This window comes from Oncorhynchus masou, chromosome 13 (assembly GCF_036934945.1).
Source record: "Oncorhynchus masou masou isolate Uvic2021 chromosome 13, UVic_Omas_1.1, whole genome shotgun sequence".
Lineage (NCBI taxonomy): Eukaryota > Metazoa > Chordata > Actinopteri > Salmoniformes > Salmonidae > Oncorhynchus > Oncorhynchus masou.
In genome coordinates, this window is record NC_088224.1 from 48,586,846 (window position 1) to 48,608,122 (window position 21,277).

Sequence of the window (21,277 nt, forward strand, 5' to 3'; positions counted from 1 at the left end):
CATATTGATGGGGTTTTTAGAACTGGAGGCTTTAAACTGTTTTCTGCAGCCATTTAGTGTTTTATTGCCATTACACTGATAGACTGAGTCAGATTTGTATCTATGCCTGCAGATATCGAATAAAGACAGCCGCCAATCAAACATCAGCCTTTATTTGATCCTATGTCAGTCAGCCGCATTTCTAGTGACAATGTAATTTCTTCTGTAGATTTCAGAGACTAAAACCATGAGCCCCAAACATGTTATCTTCAAGAAACTCTCCCGTGATAAGTCGGTGAGTATCCCTCCTAAGGCCAGCAAAGACAGTACCAGAGTTGTCTTTAAAAAATGATGTATTAATTTTGGTTTTATCCTATCCATCTGCCCGTGCTTGTCATCTATGTTCTTTTCTCCTGTTTGTTTGTTTGTTTGTTTGTTTGTATTTGCAAGCAGTTGGTGACAACTACAACGATGTAGGCTATGTGCAGGGCCGTTTGTCATTACCATTGGAAAAGTCTCATGTCTGATCTGTCATAGGTTGGGGTGTACATGGCCAAGAGGGACTTTGTGGATCACTGTGACTCTATCGACCCTGTTGGTGAGTGTGTGACCGAGAAACAAAACCATTTCAGGGAAGGGAAGGACTTGCTTCTATTTGGATCTTTTTGCCTTGTGCTTTTGTCATGCTCAAGGGCTATTTCTCTCCCCTATATGAATCAGATGGAGTTGTGCTGATCGACCCTGTACAGGTCAAAGGAAAGAAAGGTTGGTTTTTCAACTTTGAACTCATGTCAGCTTTGTAAATTAGGAATGAAGAGGGGCCAGGAGTTTTTCCTGACCATGTAATTTCACGATAGGAAAATCTCTGGGTCCCAGTTATAGCCTATGAATAGGGCACCAAGGTTTTCCTAGTAAGGTTACATTGTACCTAGGAATGAATGTAACTGTCTATAAAAAAAGCAGTGAAGACGTTGTTTGCCCCATAGTGTTTGTCATGCTGTCCTGCACGTTCCGGTATGGCAGAGATGACATGGACGTGATGGGTGTAGCGTTCCGTAGGGACATCTTTCTGACCACCCGACAGGTGTACCCCGAACTGCAGGACAAGGAAAGGAGCATACACACCAAGATGCAGGAGAAACTACTGCGCAAGCTGGGAGACAATGCCATTCCTTTCTTCTTTGAGGTGACTGAGAACAGACGCATGCTTTGGGGTGAAGTGTACCCTAGGTACAGATCTAGGATCAGCTCCCCTTCCCCAAATCCTAACCTTAGCCATTAGCGGGGGAAATTCTAATCTGGCCCAAGATCACATCTAGGGGCAACTTCACCCTACACCGCAGACACACAGTACAAAGGCATCATGCCCATAGGGGGCACAGGGGCTTCTGCACTCAGATTTATCCTGTTTAAAAAATATTAAATATTAATGTTCCATTTTCTGTTGTTTCTCTGTATACTACTAACCACCTTGCACTTTTATGAAGTTGGCTTCAGCTAGCCCATGTACAGTTGAAGTCGGAAGTTTACATACAAAAACAATTTCCTATCTTAGGTCAGTTAGGATCAACACTTTATTTTAAGAATGTGAAATGTCAGAATAATAGTAGAGAGAATGATTTATTTCAGCTTTTATTTCTTGCATCACATTCTCAGTGGGTCAGAAGTTTAGATTCAAACACTATCAGAGTGTTAGCATTGCCTTTAAATTGTTTAACTTGGGTCAAAGTTTCGGGTAGCCTTCCACAAGCTTCCCTCAAGCTCCTGACAGAGCTGGTGTAACTGAGTCAGATTTGTAGGCCTCCTCGCTCGCACACACTTTCTATAGGATTGAGGTCAGGGCTTTGTGATGGCCATTCCAATACCTTGACTTTGTTGTCCTTAAGCCATTTTGCCACAACTTTGGAAGTATGCTTGGGGTCATTGTCCACTTGGAAGACTCATTTGCGACCAAGCTTTAACTTCCTGACTGATGTCTGGAGATGCTGCTTCAATATATGCACATAATTTCCCTTCTCATGATTCCATCTATTTTGTGAAGTGCACCAGTACCTCCTGCAGCAAAGCCCCCGCACAACATCATGCTGCCACCCCTGTGCTTCACGGTTGGTATGGTGTTTTTCGGCTTGCAAGCCTCCCCCTTTTCCTCCAAACAGTTCTATTTTTGTTTCATCAGACCAGAGGACATTTCTCCAAAAAGTACTATCTTTGTCCCCATGTGCAGTTGTAGACTGTAGTATGGCTTTTTTATGAGGGTTTTGGAGCAGTGGCTTCTTCCTTGCTGAGCGGCCTTTCAGGTTATGTCGATATAGGACTCTTTTCACTTTGGATATAGATACTTTTGTACCTGTTTCCTCCAGCATCTTCACAAGGTCCTTTGCTACTGTTCTGGGATTGATTTGCACTTTTCACACCAAAATACGTTCATCTCTAGGAGACAGAACGCGTCTCCTTCCTGAGCAGTATGACGGCTGCGTGGTCCCATGGTGTTTATACTTGCGTACTATTGTTTGTACAGATGAACGTGGTACCTTCACGCATTTGGAAATTGCTCCCAAGGATAGATCAGACTTGTGGAGGTCCCAAAAAAATGCCTGGCTCATTTCTTTTGATTTTCCCATGATGTCAAGCAAAGAGGCAGGTGTTTGAAGGTAGGCCTTGAAATACATCCACAGGTACACCTCCAATTGACTCAAATTATGTCAATTAGCCTATCAGAAGCTTCTAAAGCCATGACATCATTTTCTGGAATTTTCCAAACTGTTTAAAGGCACAGTCAACTTAGTGTATGTAAACGTCTGACCCACTGGAATTGTGATACAGCGAATTATACGTGAAATAATCTGTCTGCAAACAATTGTTGGAAAAATTACTTGTGTCGTCTACAAAGTAGAAGTCCTAACCGATTTGAAAAAACTATACTATACTATATGCAGAAAATGTATGATCTGTTTTTTTTTTTTTTTACATAGAATTACACATAATGATTATGGCTCTAGATTGTAAGGTAAAGGCTGTTTCAGGTTTTTGAAAAATGCAAAATGTTCACATTTACAGATGAGGGGCTTGCCCCCCTAGAGCCCCCCCTTATCTGCGGCAACAGGTTGATCAGATTAAAAAGTGGATGTGACACTGTAAAACACTGACAGTAGTAAGTAGTGATGTGACACTAACAGAATAATAGTACTAAGTAGTGATGTGACACTGTAACAGACTCAAAGTAATAAGTGGTGAAGTGACACTGGAACAGACCGACATTAGTAAGTATTGATTTGACACTGTAACTGACTGGCCGTAGAAGTAGTGATGTGACACTAACAGACTGACAGTAGTAAGTGATGTGACACGAACAGACTGACAGCAGTAAGTAGTGATGTGACACTGTAACAGACTGACAGTTGTAAGTAGTGGATATGACACTATAACAGACTGACTGTAGTAAGTAGTGATATGACACTGTAACAGACTGACTGTAGTAAGTAGTGAGTGTGACACTATAACAGACTGACAGTAGTAAGTAGTGAGTGTGACACTATAACAGACTGACAGTAGTAAGTAGTGATGTGACACTGTAACAGACTGACCGTAGTAAGTAGTGGGTGTGACACTATAACAGACTGACAGTAGTAAGTAGTGAGTGTGACACTATAACAGACTGACAGTAGTAAGTAGTGATGTGACACTAACAGAGTGACTGTACTAAGTAGTGATGTGACACTGTAACAGACTGACAGTAGTAAGTAGTGGGTGTGACACTATAACAGACTCAAAGTAGTAAGTGGTGAAGTGACACTGGAACAGACTGACAGTCGTAAGTAGTGGATGTGAAACTGTAACAGACTGACAGTAGTAATTAGTGGATGTGAAACTGTAACAGACTGACTGTAGAGATGTGCCACTGTAACAGACTGACAGTAGTACGTAGTTATATGACACTATAACAGACTGACTGTAGTAAGTAGTGGATGTGAAACTGTAACAGACTGACAGTAGTAAGTAGTGGGTGTGACACTATAACAGACTCGAAGTAGTAAGTGGTGAAGTGACACTGGAACAGACTGACAGTCGTAAGTAGTGGATGTGAAACTGTAACAGACTGACAGTAGTAAGTAGTGGATGTGACACTGTAACAGACTGACAGTAGTAAGTAGTGATATGACACTGTAACAGACTGACTGTAGAGATGTGACACTGTAACAGACTGACAGTAAGAAGTAGTGGACGTGAAACTGTAACAGACTGACAGTAGTAAGTAGTGATATGACACTAACAGACTGACAGTAGTAAGTAGTGGGTGCGACACTATAACAGACTCGAAGTCGTAAGTGGTGAAGGGACACTGGAACAGACTGACAGTAGTACGTAGTGATGTGACACTGTAACAGACTGATAATAGTAAGTAGTGGGTGTGACACAATAACAGACTCAAAGTAGTAAGTAGTGATGTGACACTGTAACAGACTGACAGTAGTAAGTAGTGATGTGACACTGTAACAGACTGACAGTAACATTTAACATTTAAGTCATTTAGCAGACGCTCTTATCCAGAGCGACTTAGTAAGTAGTGGATGTGAAACTGTAACAGATTGACAGTAGTAAGTAGTGATGTGACACGAACAGACTGACTGACTGTAGTAAGTAGTGATCTGACACTGTAACAGACTGACAGTCGCAAGTAGTGGATATGACACTATAACAGACTGACAGTACTAAGTAATGATATGACACTGTAACAGACTGACTGTAGAGATGTGACACTATAACAGACTGACTGTACTAAGTAGTGAAGTGACACTGTAACAGACTGACAGTAGTAAGTAGTGGGTGTGACACTATAACAGACTGACAGTAGTAAGTGATGTGACACTGTAACAGACTGACAGTCGTAAGTGATGTGACACTGTAACAGACTGACAGTCGTAAGTAGTGGGTGTGACACTATAACAGACTCGAAGTAGTAAGTGGTGAAGTGACACTGGAACAGACCGACAGTAGTAAGTATTGATTTGACACTGTAACTGACTGGCCATGGAAGTAGTGATGTGACACTAACAGACTGACAGTAGTAAGTGATGTGACACTAACAGACTGACAGCAGTAAGTAGTGATGTGACACTGTAACAGACATGACACTATAACAGACTGACAGTAGTAAGTAGTGATATGACACTGTAACAGACTGACAGTAGTAAGTAGTGGATGTGACACTATAACAGACTCGAAGTAGTAAGTGGTGAAGTGACACTGGAACAGACCGACAGTAGTAAGTATTGATTTGACACTGTAACTGACTGGCCGTAGAAGTAGTGATGTGACACTAACAGACTGACAGTAGTAAGTGATGTGACACTAACAGACTGACAGCAGTAAGTAGTGATGTGACACTGTAACAGACATGACACTATAACAGACTGACAGTAGTAAGTAGTGATGTGACACTGTAACAGACTGACAGTTGTAAGTAGTGGATATGACACTATAACAGACTGACAGTAGTAAGTAGTGATGTGACACGAACAGACTGACTGACTGTAGTAAGTAGTGATGTGACAATGTGACACTGTAACAGACTGACAGTCGCAAGTAGTGGATATGACACTGTAACAGACTGACTGTAGAGATGTGACACTATAACAGACTGACTGTACTAAGTAGTGAAGTGACACTGTAACAGACTGACAGTAGTAAGTAGTGGGTGTGACACTATAACAGACTGACAGTAGTAAGTGATGTGACACTGTAACAGACTGACAGTAGTAAGTAGTGGGTGTGACACTATAACAGACTCGAAGTAGTATGTGGTGAAGTGACACTGGAACAGACCGACAGTAGTAAGTATTGATTTGACACTGTAACTGACTGGCCGTAGAAGTAGTGATGTGACACTAACAGACTGACAGTAGTAAGTGATGTGACACTAACAGACTGACAGCAGTAAGTAGTGATGTGACACTGTAACAGACTGACAGTTGTAAGTAGTGGATATGACACTATAACAGACTCGAAGTAGTAAGTAGTGGGTGTGACACTATAACAGACTCGAAGTAGTAAGTGGTGAAGTGACACTGGAACAGACCGACAGTAGTAAGTATTGATTTGACACTGTAACTGACTGGCCGTAGAAGTAGTGACAGCAGTAAGTAGTGATGTGACACTGTAACAGACTGACAGTTGTAACTAGTGGATATGACACTATAACAGACTGACAGTAGTAAGTAGTGATATGACACTGTAACAGACTGACAGTAGTAAGTAGTGATGTGACACTGTAACAGACTGACTGTAGTAAGTAGTGAGTGTGACACTATAACAGACTGACAGTAGTAAGTAGTGAGTGTGACACTATAACAGACGGACAGTAGTAAGCAGTGATGTGACACTGTAACAGGCTGGCCGTAGAAGTAGTGATGTGACACTGAAACAGACTGACAGTAGTAAGTGATGTGACACTGTAACAGACTGACAGTAGTAAGTAGTGGGTGTGACACTATAACAGACTCGAAGTAGTAAGTGGTGAAGTGACACTGGAACAGACTGACAGTCGCAAGTAGTGGATGTGAAACTGTAACAGACTGACAGTAGTAAGTAGTGGATGTGAAACTGTAACAGACTGACAGTAGTAAGTAGTGATATGACACTGTAACAGACTGACAGTAGTAAGTAGTGATGTGACACTGTAACAGACTGACTGTAGTAAGTAGTGAGTGTGACACTATAACAGACTGACAGTAGTAAGTAGTGAGTGTGACACTATAACAGACTGACAGTAGTAAGTAATGGGTGTGACACAATAACAGACTGGCCGTAGAAGTAGTGATGTGACACTGAAACAGACTGACAGTAGTAAGTGATGTGACACTGTAACAGACTGACAGTAGTAAGTAGTGGGTGTGACACTATAACAGACTCGAAGTAGTAAGTGGTGAAGTGACACTGGAACAGACTGACAGTCGCAAGTAGTGGATGTGAAACTGTAACAGACTGACAGTATTAAGTAGTGGATGTGAAACTGTAACAGACTGACAGTAGTAAGTAGTGATATGACACTGTAACAGACTGACTGTAGAGATGTGTCACTGTAACAGACTGACAGTAATAAGTAGTGATGTGACACTGTAACAGACTGACAGTAGTAAGTAGTGGGTGTGACACTATAACAGACTCGAAGTAGTAAGTGGTGAAGTGACACTGGAACAGACCGACAGTAGTAAGTATTGATTTGACACTGTAACTGACTGGCCGTAGAAGTAGTGATGTGACACTAACAGACTGACAGTAGTAAGTGATGTGACACTAACAGACTGACAGCAGTAAGTAGTGATATGACACTGTAACAGACTGACAGTTGTAAGTAGTGGATATGACACTATAACAGACTGACAGTAGTAAGTAGTGATATGACACTGTAACAGACTGACAGTAGTAAGTAGTGATGTGACACTGTAACAGACTGACTGTAGTAAGTAGTGAGTGTGACACTATAACAGACTGACAGTAGTAAGTAGTGATGTGACACTGTAACAGGCTGGCCGTAGAAGTAGTGATGTGACACTGAAACAGACTGACAGTCGCAAGTAGTGGATGTGAAACTGTAACAGACTGACAGTAGTAAGTAGTGGATGTGAAACTGTAACCGACTGACAGTAGTAAGTAGTGATATGACACTGTAACAGACTGACAGTAGTAAGTAGTGATGTGACACTGTAACAGACTGACTGTAGTAAGTAGTGAGTGTGACACTATAACAGACTGACAGTAGTAAGTAATGGGTGTGACACAATAACAGACTGGCCGTAGAAGTAGTGATGTGACACTGAAACAGACTGACAGTAGTAAGTGATGTGACACTGTAACAGACTGACAGTAGTAAGTAGTGGGTGTGAAACTGTAACAGACTGACAGTAGTAAGTAGTGATATGACACTGTAACAGACTGACTGTAGAGATGTGTCACTATAACAGACTGACAGTAATAAGTAGTGATGTGACACTGTAACAGACTGACAGTAGTAAGTAGTGGGTGTGACACTATAACAGACTGACAGTCGTAAGTGTTGAAGTGACACTGGAACAGGCTGACAGTACTAAGTAATGATATGACACTGTAACAGACTGACTGTAGAGATGTGACACGATAACAGACTGACTGTAGTAAGTAGTGATGTGACACTGTAACAGACTGACAGTAGTAAGTAGTGGGTGTGACACTATAACAGACTCGAAGTAGTAAGTGGTGAAGTGACACTGGAACAGACTGACAGTAGTAAGTAGTGGATGTGAAACTGTAACAGGCTGACAGTAGTACGTAGTGATGTGACACTATAACAGACTGACAGTAGTAAGTAGTGGATGTGACACTATAACAGACTCGATGTAGTAAGTAGTGATGTGACACTTACAAACTGACTGACTGTAGTAAGTAGTGATGTGACACTGTAACAGACTGACTGTAGAGATGTGTCACTGTAACAGACTGACAGTAATAAGTAGTGATGTGACACTGTAACAGACTGACAGTAGTAAGTAGTGGGTGTGACACTATAACAGACTCGATGTAGTAAGTAGTGATGTGACACTTACAAACTGACTGACTGTAGTAAGTAGTGATGTGACACTGTAACAGACTGACAGTAGTAAGTAGTGGGTGTGACACTATAACAGACTCGATGTAGTAAGTAGTGATGTCACACTTACAGACTGACTGACAGTAGTAAGTAGTGATGTGACACTGTAACAGACTGACAGTAATAAGTACTGGATGTGAAACTATAACAGGCTGACAGTAGTAAGTAGTGATATGACACTGTAACAGACTGACTGTAGAGATGTGTCACTGTAACAGACTGACAGTAATAAGTAGTAATGTGACACTAACAGACTGACTGACTGTAGTAAGTAGTGATGTGACACTGTAACAGACTGACTGTAGTAAGTAGTGATGTGACACTGTAACAGACTGACAGTAGTAAGTAGTGATGTGACACTGTAACAGACTGGCAGTCGTAAGTAGTGGATATGACACTGTAACAGACTGACAGTAGTAAGTAGTGATATGACACTGTAACAGACTGACTGTAGAGATGTGACACTGTAACAGACTGACAGTAATAAGTCGTGGATGTGAAACTGTAACAGACTGACAGTAGTAAGTAGTGGGTGTGACACTATAACAGACTCGAAGTCGTAAGTAGTGATGTGACACTGTAACAGACTGACTGTAGAGATGTGACACTATAACAGACTGACAGTTGTAAGTTGTGATGTGACACGAACAGACTGACTGTAGTAAGTAGTGATGTGACACTGTAACAGACTGACAGTAGTAAGTAGTGGGTGTGACACTGTAACAGACTGACAGTCGTCAGTAGTGGATATGACATTATAACAGACTGACAGTAGTAAGTAGTGATATGACACTGTAACAGGCTGACTGTAGAGATGTGACACTATTACAGACTGACAGTAGTAAGTAGTGATATGACACTGTAACAGACTGACAGTAGTAAGTAGTGATATGACACTGTAACAGACTGACTGTAGAGATGTGACACTGTAACAGACTGACAGTAATATGTAGTGGATGTGAAACTGTAACAGACTGACAGTAGTAAGTAGTGATATGACACTAACAGACTGACAGTAGTAAGTAGTGGGTGTGACACTATAACGGACTGACAGTAGTAAGTAGTGATGTGACACTAACAGACTGACTGACTGTAGTAAGTAGTGATGTGACACTGTAACAGACTGACAGTAGTAAGTAGTGGGTGTGACACTATAACAGACTGACAGTAGTAAGTAGTGATGTGACACTGCCACTGACTGACAGTAGTAAGTAGTGGATATGACAGTATAACAGACTGACAGTAGTAAGTAGTGGATGTGAAACTGTAACAGACTGACAGTAGTAAGTAGTGATATGACACTGTAACAGACTGACTGTAGAGATGTGACACTATAACAGACTGACTATAGTAAGTAGTGGATGTGAAACTGTAACAGACTGACAGTAGTAAGTAGTGATGTGACACTGTAACAGACTGACAGTAGTAAGTAGTGGGTGTGACACTATAACAGACTCAAAGTTGTAAGTAGTGATATGACACTGCAACAGACTGACTGTAGTAAGTAGTGATGTGACACTGTAACAGACTGACAGTAGTAAGTAGTGATGTAATGTTCTAATAATCTGACATTAGTAAGTAGTGGGTGTGACACTATAACAGACTGACTGTAGAGATGTGACACTATAACAGACTGACAGTAGTAAGTAGTGGGTGTGACACTATAGCAGACTGACTGTAGAGATGTGTCACTATAACAGACTGACAGTAATAAGTAGTGATGTGACACTGTAACAGACTGACAGTAGTAAGTAGTGGGTGTGACACTATAACAGACTGACAGTCGTAAGTGGTGAAGTGACACTGGAACAGGCTGACAGTACTAAGTAATGATATGACACTGTAACAGACTGACTGTAGAGATGTGACACGATAACAGACTGACTGTAGTAAGTAGTGATGTGACACTGTAACAGACTGACAGTAGTAAGTAGTGGGTGTGACACTATAACAGACTCAAAGTAGTAAGTGGTGAACTGACACTGGAACAGACTGACAGTAGTAAGTAGTGATGTGACACTGTAACAGACTGACAGTAATAAGTAGTGGATGTGAAACTGTAACAGGCTGACAGTAGTACGTAGTGATGTGACACTGTAACAGACTGACAGTAGTAAGTAGTGGATGTGAAACTGTAACAGACTGACTGTAGAGATGTGTCACTGTAACAGACTGACAGTAATAAGTAGTGATGTGACACTGTAACAGACTGACAGTAGTAAGTAGTGGGTGTGACACTATAACAGACTCGATGTAGTAAGTAGTGATGTGACACTTACAAACTGACTGACTGTAGTAAGTAGTGATGTGACACTGTAACAGACTGACAGTAGTAAGTAGTGGGTGTGACACTATAACAGACTCGATGTAGTAAGTAGTGATGTCACACTTACAGACTGACTGACAGTAGTAAGTAGTAATGTGACACTGTAACAGACTGACAGTAATAAGTACTGGATGTGAAACTATAACAGGCTGACAGTAGTAAGTAGTGATATGACACTGTAACAGACTGACTGTAGAGATGTGTCACTGTAACAGACTGACAGTAATAAGTAGTAATGTGACACTAACAGACTGAATGACTGTAGTAAGTAGTGATGTGACACTGTAACAGACTGACTGTAGTAAGTAGTGATGTGACACTGTAACAGACTGACAGTAGTAAGTAGTGATGTGACACTGTAACAGACTGGCAGTCGTAAGTAGTGGATATGACACTGTAACAGACTGACAGTAGTAAGTAGTGATATGACACTGTAACAGACTGACTGTAGAGATGTGACACTGTAACAGACTGACAGTAATAAGTCGTGGATGTGAAACTGTAACAGACTGACAGTAGTAAGTAGTGGGTGTGACACTATAACAGACTCGAAGTCGTAAGTAGTGATGTGACACTGTAACAGACTGACAGTTGTAAGTTGTGATGTGACACGAACAGACTGACTGTAGTAAGTAGTGATGTGACACTGTAACAGACTGACAGTAGTAAGTAGTGGATATGACATTATAACAGACTGACAGTAGTAAGTAGTGATATGACACTGTAACAGGCTGACTGTAGAGATGTGACACTATTACAGACTGACAGTAGTAAGTAGTGATATGACACTGTAACAGACTGACAGTAGTAAGTAGTGATATGACACTGTAACAGACTGACTGTAGAGATGTGACACTGTAACAGACTGACAGTAATATGTAGTGGATGTGAAACTGTAACAGACTGACAGTAGTAAGTAGTGATATGACACTAACAGACTGACAGTAGTAAGTAGTGGGTGTGACACTATAACGGACTGACAGTAGTAAGTAGTGATGTGACACTAACAGACTGACTGACTGTAGTAAGTAGTGATGTGACACTGTAACAGACTGACAGTAGTAAGTAGTGGGTGTGACACTATAACAGACTGACAGTAGTAAGTAGTGATGTGACACTGCCACTGACTGACAGTAGTAAGTAGTGGATATGACAGTATAACAGACTGACAGTAGTAAGTAGTGGATGTGAAACTGTAACAGACTGACAGTAGTAAGTAGTGATATGACACTGTAACAGACTGACTGTAGAGATGTGACACTATAACAGACTGACTATAGTAAGTAGTGGATGTGAAACTGTAACAGACTGACAGTAGTAAGTAGTGATGTGACACTGTAACAGACTGACAGTAGTAAGTAGTGGGTGTGACACTATAACAGACTCAAAGTAGTAAGTAGTGATATGACACTGCAACAGACTGACTGTAGTAAGTAGTGATGTGACACTATAACAGACGGACAGTAGTAAGTAGTGGATGTGACACTGTAACAGACTGACTGTAGTAAGTAGTGATGTGACCCTGTAACAGACTGACAGTAGTAAGTAGTGATGTAATGTTCTAATAATCTGACATTAGTAAGTAGTGGGTGTGACACTATAACAGACTGACTGTAGAGATGTGACACTATAACAGACTGACAGTAGTAAGTAGTGGGTGTGACACTATAGCAGACTGACTGTAGAGATGTGATACTATAACAGACTGACTGTAGTTAGTAGTGGGTGTGACACTCTAACAGACTGACAGTAGTAAGTAGTGATGTGACACTAACAGACTGACAGTAGTAAGTAGTGGGTGTGACACTATAACAGACTGACAGTAGTAAGTGATGTGACACTGTAACAGACTGACAGTAGTAAGTAGTGATGTGACACTATAACAGACTGACAGTAGTAAGTAGTGATGTGACACTATAACAGACTGACAGTAGTAAGTAGTGACTTAATATTCTAATAATCTGACATTAGTAAGTAGTGATGTGACACTGTAAAAGACTGACAGTTGTAAGTGTTTTTTATTTTTATTTTAATTGACCTTTATTTAGCCAGGTAGGCAAGTTGAGAACAAGTTCTCATTTACAATTGCGACCTGGCTAAGAATAAAGCAAAGCAGTTTGACACATACAACAACAGAGTTACACATCGAATGATCAAAACATACAGTCAATAATGCAGTTGAAGAAAATCTATACACAGGCAATAAATAGGCCGTGGTGGCGAAGTAATTACAATATTCCAATTCGACACTAGAGTGATTGATGTGCAGAAGATGAATGTGAAAGTAGAGATACAGGGGTGCATTGGAGCATTGGAGCAAGATTAATAAATAAATACAGTATGAGGATGAGGTAGTTGGATGAGCTATTTACAGATGGGCTATGTACAGGTGCAGTGATCTCTGAGCTGCACAGGCAGCTGGTGCTTAACGCTAGAGGGAGGTAAGAGTCTACAGCTTCAGGAGTTTTTGCAAATCATTCCCAACATTTGCAGCAGAGAACTGGAAGGAATTTGCTTTTGGGGGTGGCTAGAGAGATATACCTGCTGGAGCGTGGGCTATTGGTGGGTGCTGCTATGGTGACCAGTGAGCTGAGATAAGGCGGGGCCTTACCTATCAGAGACTTGTTGATGACCTGAAGCCAGTGGGTTTGGCGACGAGTATAAAGCGAGGGCCAGCCAACGAGAGCGTACAGGTCACAATGGTGGGTTGTATATGCGGCTCTGGTGACAAAACGGATGGCACTGTGAAAGACTACATCCAATTTGTTGAATAGAGTGTTGGGGGCTATTTTGTAACTGACATTGCCGAATTCGAGGATCGGTAGGATGGTCAGTTTTACGAGGGTATGTTTGGCAGCATGAGTGAAGGATGCTTTGTTGTGAAATAGGAAGCCGATTCTAGATTTAATTTTTGATTGGAGATGCTTAATGTGAGTCTTGAAGGAGAGTTTAAAGTCTAACCAGACACCTAGGTATTTGTAGTTGTCCACATATTCTAAGTCAGAACTGTCCAGAGTAGTGATGCTGGGCGGGCGGGCAGGTGTGGGCAGCGATCGGTTGAAGAGCATGCATTTAGTTTTACTTGCATTTAAGAGCAGTTGGAGGCCACAGAAGGAGAGTTGTATGGCATTGAAGCTCGTCTGGAAATTAGTTAACACAGTGTCGAAAGAAGGGCCAGAAGTATAAGTATAACGAATAGTGTCGTCTGCGTAGAGGTGGATCAGAGAATCACCAGCAGCAAGAGCAACATCATTGATGTATACAGAGAGGCGAGTCGACCCGAGAATTTAACTCTGTGGCACCCCCATAGAGACTGCCATAGGTCCGGACAACAGGCCCTCCGATTTGACACACTGAACTCTGTCTGAGAAGTAATTGGTGAACCAGGCGAGGCAGTCATTTGCGAAACCAAGGCTGTTGAGTCTGCCGATAAGAATGTGGTGATTGTCAGTCGAAGGCCTTGGCAAGGTCGATTGCAGTCGATGCACAGTAATGTCTCTTATCGATGACAGTTAGGATATCGTTTAGGATCTTGAGCGTGGCTGAGGTGCACTCATGACCAGCTCTGAAACCAGGTTGCATTGCGGAGAAGGTACTGTGGTCAAAGACCTTATAAAGGTAGGATAGGTATAGGTCTGTGGCAGTTTGGGTCTTTGAAGAGGGGGATGACCGCGGCAGCTTTCCAATCTCTGGGAATCTCAGACGATACGAAAGAGAGTTTGAACAGGCTATTAAAAGGGTTTGCAACAATTTTGGCAGATCATTTTAGAAAGAGAGGGTCCAGATTTTCTTGTCCGGCTGATTTGTATGGGTCCAGATTTTGCATCTCTTTCAGAACATCAGCTAGCTGGATTTGGGTGAAGGATTAATGGTGGGGGCTTGGGCGGGTTGCTGTGGAGGGTGCTGGGCAATTGACCAGGGTAGGGGTAGCGAGGTGGAAAGCATGGCCAGCCGTAAAGAAATGCTTATTGAAATTCACAATTATTGTGGATTTATCGGTAGTGACAGTGTTTCCTAGCCTCAGTACAGTGGGCAGCTGGGAGGAGGTGCTTTTATTCTCCATGGACTTTACAGTGTCTCAGAACGTTTTGTAGTTTGTACTACAGGATGCAAATTTCTGCTTGAAAAAGCTAGCCTTAGCTTTCCTAACTGCCTGTGTATATTGGTTCATAACTTCCCTGAAAAGTTGCATATCACGGGGGCTATTCAATGCTAATGCAGAACACCACAGGATGTTTTTTTGCTGGTCAAGGGCAGACAGGTCTTGAGTGAACCAAGGGCTATATCTATTCCTGTTTCAAATGTTTATGAATGGAGCATGCTTATTTAAGATGGTGAAGAAGGCAATTTTAAAGAATAACCATGCATCCTCTACTGACGGGATGAGGTCAATGTCATTTCAGGATACCCCGGCCAGGTAAATTAGAAAGCCTGTTCGCTGAAGTGTTTTAGGGAGCGTTTGACAGTGATGAGGGGTGGTCGTTTGACCGCAGACGGATGCGGGCAATGAGGCAGTGATCGCTGAGATCTTGGTTGAAAACAGCAGAGGTGTATTTGGAGGGCGAGTTAGTTAGGATAATATCTATGAGGGTCCCCGTGTTTACGGATTTGTGGTTGTACCTTATAATTTGTGTGAGACTGAGGGCATCAAGCTTGGATTGTAAGTAGTGATGTGACACAGTAACAGACTGACCATAGTAAGAAGTGATGTGACACTGTAACAGACTAATAGTAGTACGTAGTGGGTGTGACATAGTTCTGCCGAAATTGACAGCATGATGTGTTCCGTGTCTTTCAGTTCCCAGACAACCTGCCGTGCTCTGTGTGTCTGCAGCCGGCTCCATCCGATGTGGGCAAGGTGAGTAACACAGCCAGCAGTAGCCTTTCTACCTCAATTAATGTGCGCTGTATGGTATTCTAAATTCTCAACCTCTGTTCACAGCGCTGCGCTGTCGAATTTGAAGTAAAGGCTTTCTGTGCCGAGAACCAAGACGAGAAAATTGAAAAGCGGTAAGTTCAGACTCAGAAACAAACATTATTTTTTATTTAACCTTTATTTGGCTAGGCAAGTCAAATTCTTACTTTCAATGACAGCTTACACCGGCCAAATCCGGATGGCGCTGGGCCATTTGTGCGCCGCCCTATGGAATTCCCAATCACATCCGGTTGTGATACAGCCTGTTGAAGTACAGTGCAGTTCCACCTTCCCAACTCATATACTAAACTCAGCAAAAAAATAAACGTCCTCCCACTGTCAACTGTGTTTTTTTAGCAAACTTAACATGTGTAAATATTTGTATGAACATAACAAGATTCAACAACTGAGACAAAAACTGAACAAGTTCCACAGACATGTGACTAACAGAAATGTAATAATGTGTCCCTGAAGAAGGGTGGAGGGGCAAAAAAAGTAACAGTCAGTATCTGGTGTGGCCACCAGCTGCATTAAGTACTGCAGTGTATCTCCTCCTCATGGACTGCACCAGATTTGCCAGTTCTTGCTGTGAGATGTTACCCCACTCTTCCACCAAGGCACCTGCAAGTTCCTGGACATTTCTGGGGGGAATGGCCGTAGCCCTCACCCTCTGATCCAACAGGTCCCAGACGTGCTCAATGGGATTGAGATCCGGGCTCTTCGCTGGCCATGGCAGAACACTGACATTCATGTCTTGCAGGAAATCACGCACAGAATGAGCAGTATGGCTGGTGGCATTGTCATGCTGGAGGGTCATGTCAGGATGAGCCTGCAGGAAGGGTACCACATGAGGGAGGAGGATGTCTTCCCTGTAACGCACAACGCTGAGATTGCCTGCAATGACAACAAGCTCAGTCCGATGATTCTGTGACACACCGCCCCAGACCATGACGGACCCACCACCCCCAAATCGATCCCGCTCCAGAGTACAGGCCTCGGTGTAACGCTCATTCCTTCGACGATAAACGCGAATCTGACCATCACCCCTGGTGAGACAAAACCGCGACTCGTCAGTGAAGTTTACTTTTTGCCAGTCCTGTCTGGTCCAGCGACGGTGGGTTTGTGCCCATAGGCGACGTTGTTCCCGGTGACGTCTGGTGAGGACTGGCCTTACAACAGGCCTACAAGCCCTCAGTTCAACCTCTCTCAGCCTATTGCAGACAGTCTGAGCACTGATGGAGGGATTATGTGTTCCTGGTGTAACTTGGGCAGTTGTTGTTGCCATCCTGTACCTGTCCTGCAGGTGTGATGTTCGGATGTACCGATCCTGTGTAGGGGTTGTTACACATGGTCTGCCTCGGTGAGGACGATCAGCTGACCATCCCGTCTCCCTGTAGCGCTGTCTTAGGCATCTCACAGTACGGACATTGCAATTTATTGCCCTGGCCACATCTGCAGACCTCATGCCTCCTTGCAGCATGCCTAAGGCATGTTCACGCAGATTAGCAGAGACCCTGGGCATCTTTCTTTTGGTGTTTTTCAGAATCAGTAGAAAGGCCTCTTTAGTGTCCTAAGTTTTCATAACTGTGACCTTAATTGCCTACCGTCTGTAAGCTGTTAGTGTCTTAACGATCGTTCCACAAGTGCATGTTCAGTAATTTTTTATTGTTCATTGAACAAGCATGAGAAACCGTGTTTAAACCCTTTACAGTGGAGATCTGTGAAGTTATGTGAATTTTTACCATTATCTTTGAAAGTCATGGTCCTGAAAAAGGGACACTTCTTTTTTTGCTGATTTTATATTGTCTTAAGTTTTTCTGGATATTTGTGTATTCTGGTTTACTGCACTACAGGTCCAGGTCATTGCATTTCAGAATCTAGTGTTATACTGCATGACAATTCTTCACCAAGCCACCAGGCTACTTACTGATTGTTGCGCTTTGTCTCCCACAGGAGCTCTGTGCGTCTGGCCATCCGTAAGATCCAATACGCACCGGAGGATAGTAAAACCATCCCGTCCTCAGAGATCACCTGTGAGTTCCTCATGTCGGACAAACCCCTGCATATGCAGGTCAGCCTGGAGAAAGAGGTAAGTTTTCCTTCAGAGAAACCAATCAGTCAGCATCAGTTCCTCACCATGGGCTAGAATTGTAGGAGAAAAACTTTGAACATAGGGGAGTGACAGCAGCCCTGGAAAGGCAAGATTTAAAATTAGGAGTTTAGTACCAAAGTGCTTTATCCACCAAGCTTTCACATTTATTTTTTCATCAGAAATGTTTGGTTATATGTACCTTCATGTGTGTGTGTTAAATATTACTGTTCTCAGATTTTTTATTTATAGATTTTAGATGTGTATTAAAATCGTGGGGTGTAGAAATTAGAATGCACCAATATGTTTTCAAATAACTGCCATTTTTCTGGCCCGCAAATTTTTTATTTTTTATTTTTTCACCTTTATTTAACCAGGTAGGCTAGTTGAGAACAAGTTCTCATTTGCAACTGCGACCTGGCCAAGATAAAGCATAGCAGTGTGAACAGACAACACAGAGTTACACATTGAGTAAACAATAGACAGGTCAATAACACAGTAGAAAAAAGGGTCTATATACATTGTGTGCAAAAGGCATGAGGAAGTAGGCAAATAATTACAATTTTTCAGATTAACACTGGAGTGATAAATGATCAGATGGTCATGTACAGGTAGAGATATTGATGTGCAAAAGAGCAGAAAAGTAAATAAATAAAAACAGTATGGAGATGAGGTAGGTATAATTGGGTGGGCTATTTACCGATAAGACTATGTACAGCTGCAGCGATCGGTTAGCTGCTCAGATAGCAGATGTTTAAAGTTGGTGAGGGAGATAAAAGTCTCCAACTTCAGCGAATTCTGCAATTCGTTCCAGTCACAGGCAGCAGAAAACTGGAACGAAAGGCGGCCAAATGAGGTGTTGGCTTTAGGGATGATCAGTGAGATACACCTGCTGGAGCGTGTGCTACGGGTGGGTGTTGCCACCATGACCAGTGAACTGAGATAAGGCGGGGCTTTACCTAGCATGGACTTGTAGATGACCTGGAACCAGTGGGTCTGGCGACGAATATGGAGCGAGGGCCAGCCGACTAGAGCATACAAGTCGCAGTGGTGGGTGGTATAAGGTGCTTTAGTGACAAAACGGATGGCACTGTGATAAACTGCATCCAGTTTGCTGAGTAGAGTGTTGGAAGCTATTTTGTAGATGACGTCGCCGAAGTCGAGGATCGGTAGGATAGTCAGTTTTACTAGGGTAAGTTTGGCGGCATGAGTGAAGGAGGCTTTGCTGCGGAATAGAAAGCCGATTTGATTTTCGATTGGAGATGTTTGATATGAGTCTGGAAGGAGAGTTTACAGTCAAGCCAGTCACCTAGGTACTTATAGATGTCCACATATTCAAGGTCGGAACCATCCAGGGTGGTTAGTCAGGCGTGCAGGTGCAGGCAGCGAACGGTTGAAAAGCATACATTTGGTTTTACTAGCGTTTAAGAGCAGTTGGAGGCCACGGAAGGAGTGTTGTATGGCATTGAAGCTCGTTTGGAGGTTAGATAGCACAGTGTCCAATGACGGGCCGAAAGTATATAGAATGGTGTCGTCTGCGTAGAGGTGGATCAGGGAATCGCCTGCAGCAAGTTGATATATACAGAGAAAAGAGTCGGCCCGAGAATTGAACCCTGTGGCACCCCCATAGAGACTGCCAGAGGACCGGACAGCATGCCCTCCGATTTGACACACTGCACTCTGTCTGCAAAGTAGTTGGTGAACCAGGCAAGGCAGTCATCAGAGAAACCAAGGCTACTAAGTCTGCCGATAAGAATATGGTGATTGACAGAGTCGAAAGCCTTGGCAAGGTCGATGAAGACGGCTGCACAGTACTGTCTTTTATCGATGGCCGCTATGATATCGTTTAGTACCTTGAGCGTGGCTGAGGTGCACCTGTGACCGGCTCGGAAACCCGATTGCACAGCTGAGAAGGTACGGTGTGATTCGAGATGGTCAGTGACCTGTTTGTTGACTTGGCTTTCGAAGACCTTAGATAGGCAGGGCAGGATGGATATAGGTCTGTAACAGTTTGGGTCCAGGGTGTCTCCCCCTTTGAAGAGGGGGATGACTGCGGCAGCTTTCCAATCCTTGAGGATCTCAGACGATATGAAAGAGAGGTTGAACAGGCTGGTAATAGGGGTTGCGACAATGGCGGCGGATAGTTTCAGAAATAGAGGGTCCAGATTGTCAAGCCCAGCTGATTTGTACGGGTCCAGGTTTTGCAGCTCTTTCAGAACATCTGCTATCTGGATTTGGGTAAAGTAGAACCTGGAGAGGCTTGGGCAAGTAGCTGCGGGTGGGGGGGGGGCGGATCTGTTGGCCGAGGTTGGATTAGCCAGGCGGAAGGCATGGCCAGCCGTTGAGAAATGCTTGTTGAAGTTTTCAATAATCATGGATTTATCGGTGGTGACCGTGTTACCTAGCCTCAGTGTAGTGGGCAGCTGGGAGGAGGTGCTCTTGTTCTCCATGGACTTCAGTGTCCCAGAACTTTTTGAGGTCGGGGCTACAGGATGCAAATGTCTGCCTGAAGAAATGGCTTTTTACAAACGAATCAGTCCTGAAAAACATCTCTGTGGCCCTCTGCTGAATTTTGAAATCCCAATGTGGCTGGAATGGAAAATTTGTATCCTGTATATGTGACTGTGATCTGTGGTTGTCTCGCCGAGTGATCTAAAGATCACTGTAAGTTGCTCTGGATAAGAGGATCCGCTAAATGACTAATGTGTAAAATGTTAATATTTTACTTACAGATCTCATATTACTGTATTGTTTCATAAAAAAATATATGCATATACTGTAGTACCAGTCAAAAGTTTGGACACTATTTTCTACATTGTAGAATAATAGTGAAGACAACAAAACTATGAAATAACATATATTTTAGATTCTTCAAAGCAGCCACCCTTTGCCTTGATGACAGCTTTGCACACTCTTGGCATTCTCTCACTCAGCATCATGAGGTAGTCACCTGGAATGCATTTCAATTAACAAGTGTGCCTTGTTAAAAGTTAATTTATGGAATTTCTTTCTTTCTTAATTTGTTTGAGCCAGTCAGTTGTGTTGTGATGAGGTAGGGATGGTTACCTCTGCTGCAGAGGATAACTAAGTTCATTAGAGTTAACTGGACCTCAGATTTCAGTCCAAATAAATGCTTCACAAAGGTCAAGTAACAGACACATCTCAACCTCAACTGTTCAGAGGAGACTGCATGAATCAGGCCTTCATGGTCGTATTGCTGCAAAGAAATTATTACTGAAGGCCACCAATAAGAAGAAGAGACTTGCTTTGGCCAAGAAACACGAACAATGGACATTAGACCAGTGGAAATCTGTCCCAAATTTGACATTTTTGGATCCAACTGCC

General features: G+C 42.7%; 1 protein-coding gene across 1 annotated transcript in view; it reads left to right on the forward strand.

Moving 5' to 3' along the window:
• The first annotated feature begins 226 nt into the window (after positions 1 to 226).
• LOC135552466 (S-arrestin-like) overlaps positions 227 to 21,277 on the forward strand; it is a 35,010-nt gene continuing 13,959 nt past the window's right edge. Inside the window, exons 1-7 of the mRNA XM_064984121.1 lie at positions 227 to 274; positions 517 to 577; positions 700 to 744; positions 966 to 1,165; positions 15,727 to 15,786; positions 15,871 to 15,938; positions 17,797 to 17,932. Coding sequence (XP_064840193.1) covers positions 227 to 274; positions 517 to 577; positions 700 to 744; positions 966 to 1,165; positions 15,727 to 15,786; positions 15,871 to 15,938; positions 17,797 to 17,932 — 618 coding nt within the window. The remainder of the gene's footprint in view (positions 275 to 516; positions 578 to 699; positions 745 to 965; positions 1,166 to 15,726; positions 15,787 to 15,870; positions 15,939 to 17,796; positions 17,933 to 21,277) is intronic.